We start from the raw sequence: 16,917 nt of genomic DNA, 5'->3' as shown, positions 1-16,917 counted from the left end.
GTTTAATTTATTGAGTTTCGGTTGGTCTTGGGTCGACAAGCTCGGATGAAGAGTTGGACTTGAGTGGATTTCAGTAACTCTCAACACAATTTAAGTTAGGATTGGCAATCCCTTAACCAGATTGAGTTGCACCACTATTTATGAATTCTTTTTTCTATTGATGATGTGGTTGTTGGTGTTGAATTTACTGATTTGCATTGTTTGGATTTTCTTAAATTATATATTTTTTTAATATAGGATGTGTTTAGGTTGGGAGATTGAGTGGAAGATCTTGCAACTAAGTAGTTTATGATAATGCAATGAAACAAACCAACCGCGTTGACATCTACATTAAGACCAAGAATACAAGCAAGCTCAAAATTTTGATCCTTGAATTTTTTAACTTTTATTTTTAAGCTAATTTATTTTTTAAAGTATCTAATTGTACCTAATTTGTCCCAATTATCAATGTCTGTCCAAATTTTGACAAAAAATTCCACATGGTGCGATGTCATATTTCAACCAACCCTAATCTAAGAGCAATATGTAATTAAAAATTTCTTTCCTACATTGGCCCCTTCATTATTTCCCCCATGAGGGAAAATTTCCCACCAATTAGGTGGTTATCCAGTTGTACTCAAAATTTTCTCCAATTATAAGCAGATTTTCAATTTCAATTTCAAAATTTTTTTCCCCTAACCAATACATATATGGTTTTCTAGCCAACAAATCAGAAGCACCCTTATCAAACTGGTAGAGCTTTTCCATTGTAACTTGTTGGAACTGCATTACTAGTGTGACTAACACTTCTATAATTTTTGTGCATATTTATGAGGGAGTGTCTATGTTTCACATACTAAAATATGGTTATTAAAAATTTAGTACCAAAAAAAAAAAAAAAAAAATTACTACAATTAGAAAGTGAAAATTTCAAGATGTCTTCATTAATTAATTCTATGTTGCCACAATAACAAAGAAGTTGAAGCCTTTTTTTCTCTTCTCCTTCACTTTTATTTTCTTCTTCCCTCTTCTCTCAATTAATTCCTTGCTAGGCATGTAGCCAAATCGATTCAAGCTAAGGATCAAATATTTCTTTTTTTTTTTTTTTTTTTTTTTTGTGCTGGTAAATAAAGAAAAATGGAATACTAACACATAAAAGTGGTTTTTATCATATTTTCTAAGGTTTTCCTTTGATTTGGGTGGGAAAAGATGCCACATGTCGCGGCATGACACCAACGTGACATTTTTCATTAAAATTTGGACGAACATTGGGAATAAGGACATACTAGGAATAATCATATACTGTAAGGACTAACTTGAGTAACAAAACAAATTAAGGCTAAAGTGTGAATTCACTAATATTTTAGAGAGAAAAATGTAATTAAAAAAAACAATAGTTGCAATTAAAAAATTTCATTTTCATTTAAGCCTTGAAACAATATCTTTAGTTCAAATTTAATAAAGTTTTCTACTCAATTCTGTGGAAAGTTGGAGCAAATTATAGCTAGTGGGCTCATGCATGTGATGCAATAGTGTAAGGCTCTGTTTGTTTTCAGAGATAGAATAGAGAGGATTAATAGTGAGGGGATTAAGTAAAATTGTATTTGTTTTGATGATAGTTGTTAGTGTAGGGATTGTCAAATTATTTTTATATAAAATAAATATAAAATAATAAAAAAAATATAAAAAAAATAAAAATAAAATAAAAAATTTCCAGAAAAAAATAAATCAAATAAAATAATGATTTTTGTTTAACAAAAAATAAAAAAAATTAAATATTAATGTTCAAAAAAAAATGCCCGACATGTAAAAAATAAAATAAAAAATAAATAAAAATAAAAAATTTTTAGTCCGCCGAACTATTTTTCTAATACCAAGTCCTGGAGGCCCATCCGAATCCCCTTGGGAAGACCTATCCTAATCCGGAGCTTATTATCAATTCTCTCCCCATCTCTCAAAACAAACACAATATTAGTGAATCCCATCTCACAACCAATCTCAATCCCCCCTCTAACTCTCTAAACAAGCGGGACCTAAAAGAAGACCTATTCAAAGTCCTCTTGTTTAGGTGGGTATGCATCATAGTCAGCTATTAATACATGAAAGCAATATCTTCACAATGCAAGACATGGTTATGGTATGTATATGAAGGACAGTTGTAGTCGAAGCTCCTTAAGTGATGTAGATCAACAAACAATTTGACAGACTATGCCTTCAACTTTACTTAGAAGGGTCATATATTTTAGTGACGAGACTTGTTTAAAGTAATGTTTTGTAGTTTAGTCAGCAACTCAATCTTTCATTTCACATTATATCCTATATTCTTATTAGTTGTCATAACTAATCATTTCAATAACACCCACTCTCTCGGTTTTAAATGGAGCTAGATCCATATCATTATAAAGTTGTAATAGAGAATCTATGTTATTATTACAATATATAAGAGTTTTAGAGACCAAAAATATTTTGGTCTTTAAAAGTGAAAAATTTGTTGTAAAAGACATTTAAGGACCAATTTCTACCATCATGGCATTTAGGAATTAATTTCTACCATCATGAGAATAGTCGCTAAAAGGTCGTCCCGAAAAGTCAAAAATAAGGCTTTTAGTGACAAAATTTTAAAAATGTCACTAACAAATAGACTTTTAAGGACAAAATAATTTGATCTCAAAATGGTTTATTTTTTAAGACAAAAAATTTGGTTCCAAAAAGATAATAATTCATCACTAATGTCTAATTTTTGTTGCTAAAAATATATTAACGACAATTTTCGCAACAAAAACATTTGGTCCCTAAAAAATAATTTTGTCCTTAAATTTTGGTTTCTAAAATCATAATTTTTTGTCTAATGATTATATAATAATTATGTAAATTTATCGTTATGTTGACAATTTCATAATCTTTTTGATGTTTACTTCATATTCTAGCAAGAGCTGGCCCTTGGAATTCCTATCCTCGTACTTTTTCGAATTATCATGAGCTGATTTTGAAAGATGATTTGAACCCATCATAGTTTTTATTTTATTTTATATTTTTTAACAAAACTACCTTTCAAAAATTTTCTAAACTGAAGGTTGGTCAACCACTTAACGCTTAATTTCCATGCATAAAAGGGTGGGACAAAAAACTTCAAGAAGCCTTCTTTACTAATTTCTTTTGTTGATTCCTACAAATAGGCTTCGAAAGATTTCTACATTGAGCTTTGGGAACATAATATAGTTCCATTCACCATCTTGCTTTGCACTTCCATGAAGGTACATGTTCCATCTTCAACCCTAAATCAACTAAATTTTGGTGAAGCTTTGATATATTTATTCAAGTTCCTTCAATTCATGTTCATCTTTTTTTCGCTTCCTAACAAGGGTATCTGAAATTTTGTCCCGACATGTTCATATTCACATACTTTTGTATAATACAATACTGAGTGATACTATACAAATAGAAAAAATATACAAAAAATTTATACATAATGATGTGACAGTGTTATGGGCTTATCATTTTAAAACAAAAAATCTATCAAGTTAGCTGTTAATTACATAAATGTCGCTGCCTTATCATTCTTGTAGCAGATTCTGTACCTATTTTCTGAAGATTATCTCTTCCCCTTGCAGAAAATAGAGTTGAAGGTTGGCATTTACTGCCATAAATGCAAAACAGAGGTGTTGAAGGCAGTTACAAAACTTACAGGCATGAGCTTCAACATATTCTAATTCTCACCCATTTTTTAAAACCCTTGAGAAATTTTCTTTTAGCCTATGTTTGGATTATGAATTTGAATGGATATTTACAAAAAGGAAGGAAAAATATGAGTGAAATATGAATGAAATATAATTACATTTCACATACGTTTTACATGCATTTTTCGTTTTTCTTTCCAAATCTCTATCAAAATCCATGATCCAAACACAGTTTTTAATTATGGACTAAGATATATAATTATACATGAGGTTATTTGGATTGAACAGGTATAGATCAAGTATCAGTGGATGCTGAAAAAGGGACACTAACTGTAATTGGAAATGTTGATCCAGTTTGTGTGACAACCCAAGTGAGAAGAAAGACTGGAAAAGTAGTAGAACTAATCAGTGTTGGTCCACCAAAGCCTCCTGACCCAAAACCTCAACCTTGCAAACCTCCTATATGTCTTCCTCCTTGTTGTAAGGAATGCGAGCTTGTAGGCATCACCTTTGTTCCCTATTATGGTGGATCATCTTGCTCCATTCTGTGAGAGATAAAGTCATCTTTTTTTTTTTTTTTGTTTTTTTGTTTTTTTGGTTTTGTTAATAGGATATGTTATGTCGTGTTGGTAGACAAGTGTGAGATTATTTACAACTAGTTTATGATTATTATCTTGTTCCACTTTTTTTATTATTTAAAACTTAATGTGTGTCAAGTTTTGGAAAAACTCTTTGTACAATTTCATTCAGTTATAGCATGATTTATTGTTTGCTCCAATATGATGTTTGATCACCGCTAGTTCAAAAAATGTACTCATTCCATCCTAAAATATTAGTCTCTTATTCCATTTTTCATTGTCCCAAAATATTAGTCCCTCTTCAAAAATCAAGTACAAAAATAATATAAATTTTCTATTTTGCCCTTCTTTTAAATTAATAAACAATATAAAAAGTACAATTATGACATTGATATTCCTAAAAAATGTACTATCAAAAGAATAATATTGATAAATCAACTTTTTTCAAATGCAATAATTGTACTACCAAAAAAAGTTGAATTCTCCAAAAGAGATCATTATTTTGGGACGGAGGGAGCAATTAAGTTGTTAGAGATAGAAATCATGTTATTATTTATACCTTCAATAGTGTGCAGCATAGTTCATTATTGTATTTGTAAATATTAAAAAAAGAAAAGGGCAAAATCCATTTATCCTTATATTACGACAGGATAGCACTTTATCTGGAGCTTCTATTTCCACCATGTGCACATATTTAATGAAAGAAAAATTTATTACAATTTTAACCTTAAACAAAATTACAAATATAGATATTAGAGTACATACTTCATTTGAAATTCATGTTTTCTCAGTATACATCTCCCAAAAGAAATAATAATAATATAAAATAAAAAATCTCAATACACATCAATTATGAAAAAAACACTAAACCCTACTTCTATTGTTACCTTCAAAAATATTTTTTTCTCACTCACCCCATTGTCATCTTCCAAAGGTTATGATTTTTCCAATCTATTATCACCCTAGTTTTGTTTACATTTGTTAGGTTTTATTCTTGGCAATTCCGTTTGACAAAACTCCTTTCAGTTATACTTGTTTTCGCACTTTTATTTCAATGAGTCTATGAATTTATTAGATGCGAATCCAACTCAAATCGTGCCTTGCAGAGAAGTTTGTGGTGTTTAATTCTTTCAAGATTGCCACTTCGCTGACTATGGCAGAGATTGAGCTGTCCGGTCAACTCGCGGGGGTCCAGGGGGCAGCGCCCCTTGGCGGGTCCAGGGCAGCGCCCAAGCGGGGTCGTGGGGCAGCACCCCCGAAGCAAAAATACAAAAATGCATTCAAAGTTGCATGTCCGCTCGAGCGGACATTTCCCCGCTCGAGCGGAGATTGGTGAGTTCCAAAAGTATGCGTGTCTGTAAAAATACTGTGATCCGTGTTTTCATGCTCGAGCGTCAAAATCCCCGCTCGAGCGTACATCCTGGTTTGGAACACGTCATATAGTGTCCCCGCTCGAGCGTCCATTCCCACGCTCGAGCGGACCTCGCGATTTTCAGATTCTATAAATTCGCATGTTGCATATTGCTCCAAATCTAGGGTTACGCCTCTAGATCTTCTTCTTGGGTTCTACGGTTTATATCTGGGGCTATTTTGCTAGTTTTCTTTGATGTTTCATTGAGTATTCAACTCATGGTTTAAGGAGGATACATCAAAGGATTGTTTGTTCATTCTATATAAAAGAGAGAGTTGTTCTTCGGTGGATTCTGAAGAATTCGAGTTTGAAACTTTGGTGGATTCTGGAGTGGCTCATCGTCAAGACAATTCCGAGGTGAAGACGGGGCTGGAAGAGGCACATAGGGGTTGGTTTAATTCGGGTTTAATTCGGGCGTAAATTCGCTAGGTAATTGAGAGTATACCTGTGTAATTCCTTTATATCTTCTTAGTGGATTGTTTTGTGGCTGCTGCCCGTGATTTTTTATCACAATTGGAGGTGCTCCAATTGTGATTTTTCTACGTTAAAATCGTTGTGTCGATTTGTCTTGATTGTTTGATTGGTATTGTTTTATTGCTTAAAATTGATACATAATCACAAATCAATATCTAGTGGATTTCTAGATTTTTCAACATTGTCACCTTCCAAAGGTGCTCATCTTTTTCAATCCCTTATCAAACCCTCTAATTACTTTAGATTAGATTCTTCCTTCTCCTTTGCATATCACCATTATAATTTAGGCCTCGTTTGACAAGTGATTTTTTTAGTTAAAAAGTCAAAAAGTCACTAAAAAAATCAAAAAATCAATAACAAATACTAAAAAGTCAAAGATTCCTTTTTTTCTCTATTTTTTGCACATTTTTTCATAAAAAGACAAAAAATCATTCTAAATATACTAGTTTTTTTTAATCACATTTTAGTCAAAAAGTTACTTAAAAAGCCTGTTCCCAAACGAAGCTTTAGTTTGAAGATTTGCTTAATGAAAGTTTCAATTTTGAGAATGATATCGTCATTTATGACAAAAAATCAATAACAATGTCAGTTTGAAAATTAAAATCGTCCATTTTTTTTTTCAGCATCATTTGGAAAATCAGAGTAAAAAATTACTAGTTTTTCAAAAACCTAGTTTTGAAGAATTTTTTTGCAACAACCAAGTAAAGAACAAAGTTTTATCTTTTCTTCTGAAAACATCTTTTTTTTTTTCAACTATCAAGTTCCAAACAAATTTTTATTTCTCGATACTTCAGTTTCAAACCTTTTTTTTTATAATTTTGATTCTAAATTTCCGAACTCACCTTTTATTATTGTTTTGGGCATTGTCAGCCTATTTTATTTTATTTTTTTCTTTATTGTTTGAGTCTTATGTATTGTGTGGGGATGTATTTTCTGAATACCAACACGTGGCATGGTGATGCCGACGTATCAGCCGAGGTGCCACGTGTCCTGGTAGTTATGCCGAGGTTACCTAGGCAAGGCCGAGGTGATCTCCGAAGATATCAGAATCCGAGATAAGTAGATAAGGGACAAGAGTCCTAGAGTAAAGAGAAGACTTTGCTAAGATAAGGATAAAGCTCTTAGGGAGTTTGTCTTTATCTCATGAAGAGTCCAAAGTTGACATTGAGTTGGAATCCATAGAAGTCAGACTTCTAGTGGGACTTGGATTGAGTAAACTATAAAAGAAAGGCACCCCCATGAGTCTAAGGTATGCAATTTATGTTTTGAGCAATAAGTTTAACGCTTGATTATCTTTGAGAAATATACTGATTTGATCGTCGGAGTGCCCCCGGGTGGAAGAACCACCGCCGGAGCCCTTTCTTTCTATTATAGGTTTGCTGAAACCATTTATTCTGCCGGTGCTCTCCAGCTGATTACTAGGCGGGCAGTGTGGTCAGATTTTCACCCACACAATTTGGCGCCGTCTGTGGGAATCTTAGAAAAATAGATGGCCAGTGACGGATAAAGGGAAAACATTGGGGGCGACACTCCCGCTAGGAGTGGCAGACCCATTGATCTTGACATTGAAGGAGACAACCACAGTATAGAAAATCATGACCAGGGCCACGGAGAGAAAGACGTCGGCCAGGAGGGTGGTACTTCGAAGCAAACAGACCGAAGCAAGTATTATAACGAAGATAATCTTCAGGTATGGAGGGATAGGTGCCTACGAAGAGATGAGGAAGTAAAAGACTTGGCAAACAAGTTGGCAGACCTACAGTCAGTGGTCAACTTCATGATGCAAAACAATGTTATGCAGCCACCATACCCGCCGCAAGATACGCCAATGCCAGCAATTAATACCCAGATGGGAGGAAGGAAAGCAATCCCCGAAACCCCTCAGCACACCAGGAGTGGAAGGCACTCTCACCGACCTTCTAGGGAAGTCGGACGAGAGGAGCCGAGGCAAGAAGAGTCTTGAAGAACACACTGCATGAAGGAACCAGGGCCCAAAGAACATCTGCAAATTCAAGGGCAAGCACTCTGCTTTGACACAACTCATGGAGAAAGATCAAAACGAGCCCACCACGAAGCCGAGAGTAGTGCGCCAAAAAGATTAAAATCCAGAGATAGTCGAGTTCCAGGTAGGAGTAAAGAAGATTTGAGGGATTACCTCAAAAGGAGGCAGCAGAATGTTGAAGCCGAAGTAACTTTCCCAGTTAAGCCGAGAACACCATTCTCGGTGGAACTAGACAAATTCGAAGCACCAAAAAGGTTCAGTATGCCGAGGTTCCAAATTTATGATGGTAAGTCAGATCCCAACTTTCATGTTGGACTATACCTGAACTCAATGGCATTATACAGTGGGAACGAGTCGTTGCTCTGCAAAGTATTTCCCTCATCCTTTGGGGAAATTGCATCTGATTGGTTCCATAAACTACCGAAGGGAAGTGTAAAGACATGGGAAGGCCTGGCCGAGATGTTTGTAGCCAGGTTTGTAACAAACAAACTACAGCCCTTGAGGGTCGACGCCTTGATGGCTTTGAGAATCACCAAGGAAGAAGGCCTTAGGGCCTACGTGAAGAGGTATTACGAGGTGTTCAATCGAATACCCGAATGCAACCAAGAAGTGGCGGTCGTGTCTTTCAAGAACGGCCTGAAAGATGACTGTCCACTACGGAAGTCTTTGGCAAAAACATTGCCGAAAAGCATGGAGGAACTCATGGCGAGGATCGAGAAATACGCCAGAGTCGAGGAAGATACGTCGGGAAACAAAGAGATAAAGCAGGAGAAGGGAAACGGCTCGCCGAAGCGGGGCCGAGGTACCAACGGGCTGACCAAACAAGAAACAGAATTGAAGGGTAAAGAGGCAATAACAACGGTGTTCCGAATCCCTATCCATAAAGTCCTGGATCAAATACGAAATAAACCCTATTTCAGGGCACCGACAAGAGCACTAGGAGAATTTATGGGAAGAAACGTTGGTAGGCGCTGTGCTTACCACAATGAAGAAGGACACCCAACTCAGGGTTGCAGAGCCTTAAAAGCACACTTAGAAGACCTGGTAAGGCAAGGCCATCTGAGGGACCTTATTGATGAGGCCAGGACAAGAGAAGAACAGGCAAGATTGCCTCAAGCACCAGCAGCACCGCCTTCGCCAGCACAGCAACCACAGGTAGGAGAACCACAGGTAGTTAATGTAATCCACTCAAAAGTGAACAAAAGCAACATTCGGGGAGAAACCCAAAGAGTAAAACACCTGCAGCACGTGAACCAGGTCGGATACAAAAGACCTCGGCCTGAAGAATGCCAAGGACCAATGATAACTTTCACCAAAGCCAACCTGGAGTTGGTCCAACATCCGCATAATGATGCCTTGGTAGTATCCCTCCAGGTTGGGGAATGCCAAGTGAAACGCATCCTGATAGATCAAGGCAGCTCTTGTGACATCATGTACGTCAGATGTTACAAGGAGCTGGGCCTTCACCCTGACGACCTGGAACAATCCAGCAACCCTATGGTCGGCTTCAATGGAGCGCCGACATGGCCACTAGGCGCAGCAAGCGTGGAAGTACAAGCTGGTACTAAGAAGATCAAGACAGAATTTATGGTGATTGACACACCCTCGCCATATAACATCATATTGGGAAGACCATGGTTGCATGCAATTGGGGCAGTTCCCTCAACACTGCATCAACTACTACGGTTCCCAACAGAGCATGGGATTGAAGAAGTCAGAGGAGATCAACTGCAGGCAAAAAATTGCTCCATGGCAGCAATGAAATCTACTTGCAGCATTCGAAAACCAAAAGAGGCAGAAATTGAAAACGAGGACATGGAGGTCCTAGACGATGTCGGCAAGGAGTCAACCGAAAAAAGTGAAGAGACACTAAAGAAAATCCTTGTCCAGGAGGGCGACGAAGAACGCTTCTTTCTTCTCGACTCAGGCTTAGCCGAAGAAGAGGAAAGAAAACTGGAAGATTTCTTGAGAGCCAACATTGAGGTGTTCGTCTGGACACCTTACGAGATGCCTGGCATTGACCCCGAGGTCACTTGCCACAGACTGAATGTCGACAAGTCGGCAAAGCCTGTGATTCAACGAGCCAGAAGACCGACGTTAATGTACGTCGAAGCAGTAGAAGAAGAAGTAGATAGACTTCTGGAGGCCAGGGCCATCCGAGAAGTTCACTACCCAACATGGCTGTCCAACACAGTAGTGGTAAAGAAGAAGAACGGCAAATGGAGGGTCTGTGTAGACTTTACCAATCTCAACAAAGCCTGCCCCAAAGACAGCTTTCCTCTGCCCAAGATTGACCAGCTAGTAGATGCAACTTCAGGGCATGAAAGGATGAGTTTCTTGGATGCATACAGGGGGTACCACCAGATTTCCATGTACCCACCAGACGAGGAGAAGACCACGTTCATCACCCCTAAAGGCCTGTACTGTTACAAGGTAATGCCTTTTGGGTTGAAAAACGCAGGAGCAACTTATCAAAGGTTAGTAACAAAGATGTTCAAACACCTGATTGGCAAAATAGTAGAAGTCTACATCGATGACATGGTCGTAAAGACCAAAGAATCTAAGGGTCATCTTGCCGACCTAAAAGAAGTCTTCGATATACTCAAAACATATCGGCTCCGACTCAACGCATCAAAGTGCACGTTTGGAGTTGGATCAGGTAAGTTTTTAGGATATCTGGTAACAAGAAAGGGCATTGAGGCCAGCCCAGACCAAATCAAGGCCATCCTAGAGCTACAAAGCCCGACGTCAGCAAAACAGGTTCAGATGCTTACTGGAAGGGCCGCAGCCCTAAACAGATTCATCAGCAGAAGCTCAGATAAGTGCAGACCCTTCTTCAACTTGGTGAAAAAAGCCACAGACTTTCTGTAGACCGAAGAATGCGAAGCCCCTCTGACCGACCTAAAGAAGTACTTGACCACAACTCCGATTCTTTCCAATCCAGAACCAGGGGAAGAACTTTTTTTATACTTGGCAGTTTCAGAACACGCAGTCAGTGCAGTACTAATTCGAGAAGAAAAAGGGGAGCAAAAAGCTGTATATTATGTAAGTAAAACCTTGGCCGATGCAGAAACAAGGTATCTACCACTGGAGAAATTAATGCTGGCCTTAGTAGTGGCTTCAAAGAAGTTGAACCATTACTTTCAGGCGCACAAGATTGTGGTCCTAACAGAGCACCCATTGAAGTCCTTGTTGCAACAAGGAGACTTAACAGGAAGGATAGCAAGATGGGCAGTAGCCCTGGGCTAGTATGACCTAGAGTTCAGGCCAAGAACAGCAATTAAAGGCCAAGTTTTGGCCGACTTCGTGGCAGAATTCACACCTGAAACCATCGAACATCGGGCTCCGTTAAGCCAGGATGAGCATTGTCCCAACAAGCAAAAGGAATCCTAGCCTAGGGCAAAAGAACAAAGAAAGGAAAAACTCAGACCCTGCAGTATCTACATCGGCGATTCATTTAGACTATTCGTAGATGGAAGTTCGAACCGACAAGGAGCGGGGGCAGGAGTACTGCTGATATCTCTAGATGGAGAAATAATAGAACAGTCCATCCGTTTGGGGTTCAAGGCCTCAAACAATGAAGCGGAATACGAAGCATTAATTGCAGGGCTAAAACTGGCAGCAACAGCAGAAGCAGATGAGGTAATAGTTTTTTGTGATTCACAACTTATTGTTAACCAGTCCATAGGTGAATTTATAGCCAGGGACGAAAGGATGTCGGCGTATGCAAAAGAGGTCATCAGATTAGCAGCCTTATTTCAAAACTGCCGACTACTCTAAGTTAGCCGAGATGACAACACCCACGCCGACGCATTAGCAAACCTGGCAAGTTCAATGCAGACTGGAAAAACAAGGACAATTATGATCGACTATATGTCAGGCCCGAGCATAGAACCAAAGAGCACAGAACAGGAAGCAATGTGTGTGGACATGGGGCCAAGCTGGATGGATGCAATTGTTGCATTCCTGAAAGAAGGAAAGCTGCAGGAAGATCGTAAAGAAGCACACAAAGTCAGACTGAAATCAGCAAGATTCTGTCTAACAGAAGAGGGACACCTCTACAGAAGGTCCTTCACTGGACCACTTTTAAGGTGCGTACACCCTTTGCAGGTTGAAGATTTCTTGTATGAAATTCATGAAGGAATTTGTGGAAGCTATGCTGGGGGCAGATCATTAGCCCACAGGGCCATTACCCAGGGGTATTGGTGGCCCTACATGTAGAAGGATGCTGAAGCCTACGCAAAGAAATGTGAACAATGCCAAAAGTTTGCACCTTTGATACATCAGCCAGCTGCTGACCTAAACCCAGTATCCAGCCTTTGGCCGTTTGCCCAATGGGGCATGGACCTTGTTGGGCAACTTCCCCAGGCAACTGGGCAGAGAAAATACTTGCTGGTAGCAACGGATTACTTTACGAAGTGGATAGAGGCAGAACCTCTTGCCAAAATCCGAGATGTGGACGTCAAGAACTTTATATGGAGAAACATCATCACCAGATTTGGGATTCCAAGAGCAATAGTTGCCGACAACGGAACACAGTTTGACAGCAAACTCATCAAGAACTTTTGTGCAAAATTCAAGATCAAGAATTACTTTTCAGCACCAAGTTTTCCCCAAAGCAATGGGCAAGCAGAAGCATCCAACAAAGTAATTTTGGATGGAATAAAGAAGAGGCTACAGGCAGCAAAAGGAAAGTGGGTAGACGAGTTGCCCAACGTACTTTGGGCATATCAGACTACGCCGAGAAGATTAACAGGGGAATCCTCCTTTGCCAAGCAGTCATCCCATTGGAGATCGGCATCCCAGGGATCAGAACCCAGGGAGTAGAGAATGGCACCAATGACATAATCTTAGCCCGAGATCTGGATCTATTAGAAGAACGAAGAGAGAAAGCTGCAATTCAGCTCGCAGTATACCAGCAACAGCTTGCTAGAGCTTACAACAAGAAAGTCAATCCAAGAGATTTTCAAGTCGGCGACCTAGTCCTAAGAAAAGTCGTCGGCAACAAAAAAGATCCCAGAGAGGGCAAGCTTGGCCCAAACAGGGCAAGCTTGGCCCAAACTGGGCAGGACCCTACAGAATTACTTCGGTATTAGGCAATGGAGCTTATCAGCTTGAAGATAACGAAGGCAAAGCACTGCCAAGATCTTGGAATACTTGTAATTTGAAATTCTTCTATCATTAGATGTGCAGAATTTTTGGCCGATGTCATCAATAAAATCTTTTTCCTTTTTCTTTAAAAACGCATATGATTGATAACATCACATATTTGTATTTTTTGAGACATGAATAATGAGAACCCAAGTAGAACTCAGGTTCACATTGGGGACAGAGAAAAGAGAGATTATTCCTTAATTCACTTGTTGAAATTTGTAGCAATTTACAAGTTGGAATTAAGCTGATTCCTTATCTTCACTTGTTGAAATTTGTAGCAATTTACAAGTTGAAGTTAAGCCGAGATTATTCCTTAATTCACTTGTTGAAATTTGTAGCAATTTACAAGTTGGAATTAAACTGATTCCTTATCTTCACTTGTTGAAATTTGTAGCAATTTACAAGTTAAAGTTAAGCCGAGATTATTCCTTATCTTCACTTGTTGAAATTTGTAGCAATTTACAAGTTGAAGTTAAGCCGAGATTATTCCTTAATTCACTTGTTGAAATTTGTAGCAATTTACAAGTTGGAATTAAGCTGATTCCTTATCTTCACTTGTTGAAATTTGTAGCAATTTACAAGTTGAAGTTAAGCCGAGATTACTGTTTTTCTTCACTTGTTAAAATTTGTAGCAATTTACAAGATAACGTTAAGCCGACATGTGATCATCTGTTGAAATTTGCAGCAATCTACAGGTTGAGGTAAAAGCTAAGTATATTGTTTAAACACTTGTTGAAATTTGTAGCAATTTCCAAGTAGATCATTGTCATAACTTAAGAAAAATTTACAGTATATGTTAACACTTGTTGAAATTTGTAGCAATTTACAAGTAGGTTAGACCGAGATCACTGTTTGCAAATTACTTGTTGAAAATACTTGTTAAAACTTAAGAAAAAGTTTGCAAAGTTGACATTGAATAGTGTAGGTTTTACACTTGTTGAAATTTATGAAAAGTTTGCAGGACAGTATCTTGCCAAAGTAAAGCTTGTAGTTATTGTACCCGAGGTACGTAAACCCGAGAAGATTGCACAAAGGAGGCAAAATGGAAAGGCATGAAAAATATTCCAAGTATAGAATCAGATAGACACAATTAAGAGAACTTAAAGATTAAAGCATTCAGACGAAAATAGTTGCAATTGTATGCAAAGAAGGCACTACGGCCAACTAGAAATAAAGTTGTATTCAACAGAAGCAGAAGATACATCAGCTAACTAGAAGAGCTTACGTTGTTTAAAAACCAGAAGTACAGAAAAGCTTATATTATCCAAAGAAACAAAAAGAGTACGGAAGACATCCAAAGTTATGATTCCTCAGTTTCAGGAGCGATTTGGGTCTGGACCTCGGCCGATTCCTGGGGAACTACTTCGGCAGCCTTCTCTGCAGCCAGCTCGGCATCAATCTCTGCAAGCATTTTGTCAAGACTTCTTTCAGCTAAGAGAAGGTCGGATGATAATTGCCCTGTAACAGCTTCCTTGGGCGCCTTCCCAACCTCATCACCCTCTTCATCCAAGGTTAAGTCCATGACTTGCTCAGTTGGAGGATGGGCCTTGGCCTCAGCAGCATCCTTGGATTTCCTCACCAAGGCCTCATCATCATTGTTATCCTCATCCTCGGCTTCAGACTCAGACTCAAATTCTTCTTCGGCCTGACTTGGAGGTGGAAGAGGAGGAAATGGGAGAGGAATAGCTTCGGCATTACGGAAAGACGAGTCAACAGGGAGATCAAGTTTTTTTATCAGGGACATCCAACCAAGGGAAAATCCCCTGTTGCATGCCTGCCTGACTTGAAGCTTGTAATCCTCAGTGACGTCGGCCACGCCCTGAGCATATGCCTTCTTATCAGCCTCTTTGATTTCGGCTTCCTTTGTGGCCAAGGCTTCCTGAAGTTGCTTCTCAGCCTGGGCCGCTCTCGCCTCGGCCTCTTTCTTTTGGGATTCAGCAACTGTCTTGATGGCCTCAGCAGATTCGGCCTTTTCCTTGGCTAAGGTTTGGGCTTTGGTGGCAGCCTCAGTCTGGTCTTCCAGCTTTTTCATTTTTGAAAGAAGGGTTTTATTCTCCTTTTGAAGGGCAGAAACCTCCCTCCTCAGGTCGACCAGCTTCTCTCGATTCTGGAAAGATTGCATTGAAAATGAGTGGGCATGCTGGATGGCCTGAAAGAAAACAGAAGTGTTATAAAATATTTTTAAGTGCAAAACAGAATGGAAGAAAAAGTACCAAGTATGAACACTTACTTGAACAGAGTGCTGGAGCATTAGGGCATAGTTCTCATATTCACTATACCCGGCATTCCGCTCCAAATCACCAGGAAGGAGCAGCGCCGTAGTAAGGGCAATGCCGACATTTATGTCATCGACGCTTTCATTGGTCATTATGGGCCTATCTTCCAGAGTAATCTGGGGAGCCCAAGGAACATCAAATTTTTTGGAACCCGAGGTCGTCGCAGACGATGACCTCAGCTTCTTTGGTTGGGTGGATTCTGATGGCTGGGCCTCAGCAGACCTTTTTGCGGAAGTAGAAGCAAATTTTTTACTCTCTGCCAATTGTGAGATGGGCAGAGCATCCTCAGCCTCAACCTCAGTAGCTTTGGCCTTAGGCTGAGCCTTTTTTATTCTCTTCGGCTTTGGTGGGGGCATGGTTTGCGTCAGTTGAGCGTCAACATCCGTGGGAAGGTCGGCCAGGAGATCTTGGGCAACAAGCTTCAGGCGACCCATCTCAGCAGTTTTGACGAGTCGTCGCCGACGTTTTCTTTCTGGTATTGGGATTAAGTATGGGGCTGAAGTTGACAGTTGGTCGGCTGGATCAGAGGTTGACCCTTGGTCAGCCCGAGATGTTGATGCTGTTTGCAGAGTGGTAGCAGAGGGAGGAGATAGGCTCTTCTTCTTTTTTTTTGGGACGTCGGGCAATGTGGATTTGTATGTCGGAATAAAATTCAGTAATAGGGGAGCCTTGCGCTTGTGGATTGGAAGATGTAGGAGCGTCTTTAAATCTTTTCCTGGGAAGAAGGATTGGCGGAAGTTTTTTGGTGGCTGATGAAGATCTGCAGGACAAATAAACAGACATTAGAAACAGACAAAGCTTTAAAGACTTGGAAAAGAAATAACTAAGTATTGACGCTGGGCTCTTACCCTTGCCCTCTTTAACTGTTCGAGAAAGAGGGTAGAGGTGAACATCTTCGTCTGGACCAAATTCCCAATTTCCCGAAGCAATGACAAAGTCATCCCCGGCTCCCTTGTTGGAGTCTGGGAGGTCGGCTACAATTTTGAATTCAGTAGACCTCGGCTTGAGGTAGTAGACGTAACCTTTTTCCTTCAGATTAAGGGGGCACATGGTGTAACAATACTGTATATCGGCAAGGGTGATCCTAACGTTTTCCTGCCTAGCTAGGGTTATGATACCATTAATCACTCGATAGGAGTTGATGGTAAGTTGCATAGGGTTCAACCTGTAGTAGTGGAGAACTTCACGAAAAAGGGGATTAAGTGGAAGCCGGAGTCCACATTCAGTAAAAGCTACAATAGGAAAAGGCATCGTGTTGTCTGTAGGCATAATGGAGTCATCATCCCCAACCAATCTTAGGTGGACATCGGCGGGGATGGAGAACTCTTGCCTAAAGTACTCAAGTTTGGTTGGGGTATTTACCCTA

General features: G+C 39.3%; 1 protein-coding gene across 1 annotated transcript; it reads left to right on the top strand.

The window, feature by feature from the left end:
• Nucleotides 1-3,064: 3,064 nt before the first annotated feature.
• On the top strand, nt 3,065-4,434 carry LOC145790069 (heavy metal-associated isoprenylated plant protein 43-like). Its single transcript, XM_082867927.1, has 3 exons — nt 3,065-3,233; nt 3,591-3,666; nt 3,945-4,434. Exons 1-3 carry the CDS (start codon nt 3,228-3,230, stop codon nt 4,205-4,207), a joined length of 345 nt encoding a protein of 114 aa, XP_082724053.1. The 5' UTR covers nt 3,065-3,227; the 3' UTR covers nt 4,208-4,434.
• Nucleotides 4,435-16,917: the final 12,483 nt, after the last annotated feature.

Source organism: Camellia sinensis, chromosome 5 (assembly GCF_055761805.1).
Source record: "Camellia sinensis isolate YWXY chromosome 5, ASM5576180v1, whole genome shotgun sequence".
NCBI classification, from domain to species: domain Eukaryota; kingdom Viridiplantae; phylum Streptophyta; class Magnoliopsida; order Ericales; family Theaceae; genus Camellia; species Camellia sinensis.
The sequence above is the reverse complement of the archived record's forward strand: the minus strand, read 5'-3'. Positions and strand labels throughout refer to the sequence as shown.

Excerpts from the sequence above, each read along its gene's own strand:
- LOC145790069 (XM_082867927.1), top strand. Across the intron at positions 3,667-3,944 it reads GGCAGTTACAAAACTTACAG|GTATAGATCAAGTATCAGTG; the intron begins GCATGAGCTTCA and ends TGGATTGAACAG.